This window comes from Gregarina niphandrodes, assembly GCF_000223845.1.
Source record: "Gregarina niphandrodes unplaced genomic scaffold scaffold00012, whole genome shotgun sequence".
In the NCBI taxonomy this organism is placed as follows: Eukaryota; Apicomplexa; class Conoidasida; order Eugregarinorida; family Gregarinidae; genus Gregarina; species Gregarina niphandrodes.
The window spans coordinates 188,000-192,865 of record NW_011645782.1 but is presented as its reverse complement, the minus strand read 5'-3'; the positions used below and the strand labels follow the sequence as shown (position 1 = coordinate 192,865).

The following is a 4,866-nucleotide window of genomic DNA, read 5'->3' as shown; positions in this document are numbered from 1 at the left end:
GGGGGAAGGACCAGGAGGGTCGTTTACTCTCTCGAATTTTGCGTCGCCGAATCACGAGTAAGTGGTCGAAGGTCTTGATTACACGTAATTTCTCGTCTTCGTCCGGCCACATTACGTTTTCGCACCTGCACTGGAACATTAAGGACAGCAGGTCTTCGCTGTCGTCAGGGGTGCGGCGGGATTCGGGCCAGGGAGTTGAGGGTTGGGACACGTACTGGTAAAGCAGTTTATTGGCGATTTCTATGTAAAGGTTGTGCGGCGGCGGTAGGAGGTCGTTGGAGTGTTTTTGCTCCTCCACGATCCACTGCTTGAGTCCGTGGGAGGTTAGCCAGATGGGGGCCAATATCTTGCAGTAGTGTTCGGCGCTCAGTAGATCTGCGATGAAGAGGGGTAGAGCGGTTTCTTCGTTGATCTCGAAGGGGCCGACCTGGCCAAAGAGGGGGCCAATTATGGCGGGTACGGGCTTGACACACCGGATCCGTACGTCAGCGAGGACCTCGGCGAGGTAGATGCGTTCGGAGAGGCTCAGTGGCCGGTGGGAGGTGTTGGCCCACATAATTTTTGGGATGAAGTGGTGGTCTGTAACGAACCATGGCGACCAGTACGCTGTCACGGGGCTAGTCTACGAGGTTTCTGCGGCGGCCAGCGTACAAGACGGGGTGACGATCGCGTCCGCCACAGTGACCGCACTCGTCTGCCGGTCACTCAGCGACCAGGACGCAACCTTTGGCGTCGAGGATCCGACGACCGACAAGGCGACGGACAAGCCAACCGACAAGGCAGGGGCGCGGTTGCATCTGCCGCGGGCAAACCTGCCTCTGAACATTGGGCGCGGACAGGGCGATTACGGACAAGGTGAAAAATTCTGTCAACCCACGGCGCGGGACCACCGGTTCGACCTAGCGGACCTGAGCTGGCACCCGGATACCACTGAACGACGTCGGTCTGTCCATAACACGACCGTCAAAGACTACTTCACCAGCGTCATTCGCCCGGCGGAGCTCACTGTCCAACTGCCGCTAGAACTCTCCCGTCTTTGGGACGCACAACGGAACGAAGCAGATGTCTGGCTCATGAGACATATCAAAGACAAAACTGATATCGATGTCGTCTATGTACGCACCCCCGACCTCCAGACTCTGGCCTGTCGCCAGAATCTGCCCTGACCGCCAGACTCTGAATTCCAACACCAATGGCCCGTGCTGTTCAGGCCTCGGTTTCAGACGGATCTCTCAAGGTACTAGCCGACAAGCAATGCTTGTTAGAGTAAGACTGTTGTGGGACACGAGTGCGCCCTGGCAGACGTGTGCGCACACGAAGACACACGCGTGTGTGTGCCTGCATATCACGTGTGTACCGCGGTGATTACGTGTGATTACTGTGTTGTAGATGCGCAGGCGAGTTGGCGGATGAGGTGGAGAAGGCGGGGGCGGAGGCGTTGAGTAGCGAAAAGGCGTTGGAGCGTCGGCAGCGACGTTGGAAGATGTTAGAGGATCGGGGGATGAGCGAGGCGTCAGTGGAGTTGTTGGTTCACGAGTCGGTGGTGGGTGTGGTGATGGGTAAGCAGGGCGAGAACTTGTCGCGAGTGGCACGGAGTCATCATGTGGAGGTCCGGGTTTATCCGGACGAGGACGGCGTGAGACGAGTCCGCATTTATGGCGGTTCGTCACAACAGGTTCGTGCAGCTGCGGACGAACTCGACTACGTATACTGGACCCTGAGTCTCGGACACACACTACCTCGCGTGCTTCAACTCGTTCGAGACCATAAAGGCACCTCCGGCATCCACTCTCTCTGGCTCGATGAAGAACGGCACGAACTCGTCATCTGTGGCCTCTCCGCCAGCATCGCCGCCTACGTAGCCGCCCTTCAGCATGCACTCAAGTCTCCAGCCCTCCCCTTCCTCCCCACTCATGGAAACTCGGCATCCGGACTTCACGGCTCGACCACTGGGCACGACTCCGGGCTCCACGAATCTAGAGCTCACGGGTCCGGGTCCGGGGCTCGCGCTTCGGGATCTGGATCCGGGGCTCACGGCTCGGCCGGGTCTGGGACCCATGGCCCACCCGGGTCCGGGCCGCCCGCAAGCGAACGATTCCGGCCTAGTCACCCGCCGCCGCCTCCCACCTCCGGAAGCAACAGCCACCGCGGCAAGACGCCCCTCCAGCTGCCCTACCCCGTCGCCAGTCGCAGGGCCAAGTGGCAAACGACTTTTTAGCGGCTCTCAAAACGACGCGAAAATGCGTCCCACACAGACCACCTGACTGACTCTGTCAGACCACCTGACTGACTCTGTCAGACCACCTGACTGACTCTGTCAGACCACCTGACTGACTCCGCCAGACCACCTGACTGACTCCGCCAGACCACCTGACTGACTCTGTCAGACCAGCTGACTGACTCTTGTCATGGTGCTGGCTTAAGCAAGCAAGCAAGCAAGCAAGCAAACAAGAAGCTCAGATAGAGCAGTCAGTGCCTTGGGGCTCTCCGCGACCGCCCTCATCAGTCAGGACTATCTTATCCATTCAGAACTATTGGGTAGTCGGAGCTATTCAACAATAGAACTACTCAGCAGCAGAACTATTTGGCAGAACTATTGGCAGAACTATTCAGCAACAGAACTATTCGCTGACTCAGCAGCAACCGGTCGGCCGCTCCAGCTGCCACCGCCCGGTCGGTCAAGGGCGCCGTCATGGTCGTCGGGTTCCACGAAGGGAATCATAGACGACCTTACCATCCGACTGTAGGCTAGCATGAGACCAAAAAGAGCAAAGGCAACCCCGTTGAAGAATGACGCTACGGAAGAAGGTAATGTTGTTCGAGACGTATTGAGGTGCGGAAGGGGGCATCTACCTACGGAAGGTAAGGTGGGGCATCTACTTATATCAATGAGTGTGAACTTGGACATCACCGTATTCGCGCCTGAGTAAATCCGATTAGAGTTTTCGATAAGTAATACATTGTCCATAACCCACCCTGCTTCGCTTGATGTAGTGTATTGGCGCCACCAGCTAAACTCTTTTATGTAATTGACACTGCAATAAACTTGTTTAATTTGAATCGCTTAGTGGGTCGAATCGCTCCGTGGGTCGGTTTGTGTTAGTCTGTTTGTTACCTTAAAGATGATTTGTCTTTGTACTCCTGGGTGGTCTGAAATTCTACGTCTACGGTGGTCCTTTGAGTGGTTCGGTCCTCTCGATATTCCGTCCTGGTAATTTTGATACCCCCAGCACATGTTGGCGACGCTGAAACCCGGTAACCGGGGGGCAGCGTCTGTAAAAGTCGGTAGGTCGCCAGGCCAGTGGGGAAGCTAGTAGAGTGAGTCTCAGTCCCTCCGGGGCCAACCCATGCAGTGTTGTTGAACGACACCGGGTTGAGGTCAGAGGACTGACTGTCTAGTGCATCAGGCGTAGAGGCCCAAGCCTTCAACCCTATCAGATTGAATCTCAAACTTCCCGCTGTTTCCGGGTTCATGTTCACGGGAATTATCTCCTCCCTTAAAACCCGCGGCGAGGCCTTTGGTCTGCCCACGGCCCGACCCCCCGCCAGTAGAGCCTGGAGCGGTCGGGATATTTCCTGGTTCAGGCTGAACACGTCGTCATCAATTAGAAGATGTGTGTGCTTCGCACACACCTCCACATTCGTGCCGAATGGAAAAGTGCCAGGAGTGACTGCGACCACCGCCTCCTTGATCAGCAGGGGTAGAGTGATATCATTCATCTCGGGCACATCCGTGGAAAAAAACTTGAGTTTGCTGAGAAAGTCACTCCCGGTCTTCGCAGAATTCGGGTCTTCGCTCCCAGTCGGATCTTCGCTCCCAGTGGCCGTCGGGCCTCCAGTCGACCTATTCGGGTCTCCGGACGACGTATTCGGGTCTCCGGTCACAGAATTCACGTTCTCACTGGAGTCATTAATGGTCACCGGCGCATCATCCTCCGGCACAGACTGCATAAGCGGGTCTTCAGGACAGGTCCAGTCGTACAAACTAGGCAGGTCCAAGTCGAGCGCATCAGCGAGACCTTTACGGCTGAACCACTTGATGCCTAAACTGCGACTCAAGCTGGCGTTGATTGTGGCCGGTGTGAGAAGCGACTGCACGCCCGCAAAACGTCGACACTCATTGGTCATGTGCCACGTGTGCAGGTTGTTATGGCACACTCGCTCGTCCTCCAGCCAGCCGTATAACAACACTCGCTGACTCGGCTCGGCTCTCGATTCGGCGCTCGGCTCGACTCTGCCGCGGTCCAGGGCGGCGACGTTGTACGTTTCCAGAGCCTGGAAGCTGCCTCCTAGCATCAGGTCCGCTAGCGAGACCACGCAGGCCCATGACCGGCCCAGCACTGAAGCCGCAGACGCAGTTCTACTCCAAACTCGAGGTCAGCGGGTGTGTCCAAAAGTGTGTGCACACACGTGTGCACACACTTTCGCGGATGTCTGCAGGGCGGGTGTCAGGAGGGGGTGTATGTTACTGGTGGCTCAGGTCGACGACGGCGTAACAGAAGTTGTGGGCGGGCGAATCGCCGCCTTGTGTGATCCGGCACTCGAACCGTTCCATGGCTTCCGCGGCGCAGAGGTCCGCGAGACCCGCGGCCGAAACACTGGTGAAGGTCCAGAGGTCCTCGCGGCCCCGCTGCTCCAACTGGATCCGGTCCAGCAATAGACTCGGGAGCACCGCGGTGCCTGCGGCGGCGATCGCAGCCGGACCGACTACTCGCATTTTAAATTATGAGCATCCCAGCCAACGTCACCTCCTCCAACCCCTTTGGTAAGCCCGTCCTCTTGTTCCCCGACCCTGTCCTCTTGTTCCCCGACCCTGTCCTCTTGTTCCCCGACCCTGTCCTCTTGTTCCCCGTCCAGTCCACCCCC

The 4,866-nt window shown here is 57.4% G+C and overlaps 3 protein-coding genes across 3 annotated transcripts; 1 reads left to right on the top strand and 2 right to left on the bottom strand.

Moving 5' to 3' along the window:
- Positions 1-215: 215 nt before the first annotated feature.
- Positions 216-556, bottom strand: GNI_072680 (hypothetical protein; the record flags this gene model as incomplete). The annotated part of the gene is made up of 1 exon (XM_011132063.1): positions 216-556. A coding segment is annotated over one exon (341 nt), but the record flags the coding sequence as incomplete, so codon positions are not given.
- A 10-nt stretch (positions 557-566) lies between these two features.
- On the top strand, positions 567-2,218 carry GNI_072670 (KH domain protein; the record flags this gene model as incomplete). The annotated part of the gene is made up of 3 exons (XM_011132062.1): positions 567-1,115; positions 1,211-1,266; positions 1,390-2,218. The coding sequence occupies 3 exons, from the start codon at positions 567-569 to the stop codon at positions 2,216-2,218; spliced, it is 1,434 nt and encodes a 477-aa protein (XP_011130364.1).
- An 893-nt stretch (positions 2,219-3,111) lies between these two features.
- On the bottom strand, positions 3,112-4,717 carry GNI_072660 (hypothetical protein; the record flags this gene model as incomplete). The annotated part of the gene is made up of 2 exons (XM_011132061.1): positions 3,112-4,360; positions 4,470-4,717. The coding sequence occupies 2 exons, from the start codon at positions 4,715-4,717 to the stop codon at positions 3,112-3,114; spliced, it is 1,497 nt and encodes a 498-aa protein (XP_011130363.1).
- Between the last annotated feature and the right edge of the window lie 149 nt (positions 4,718-4,866).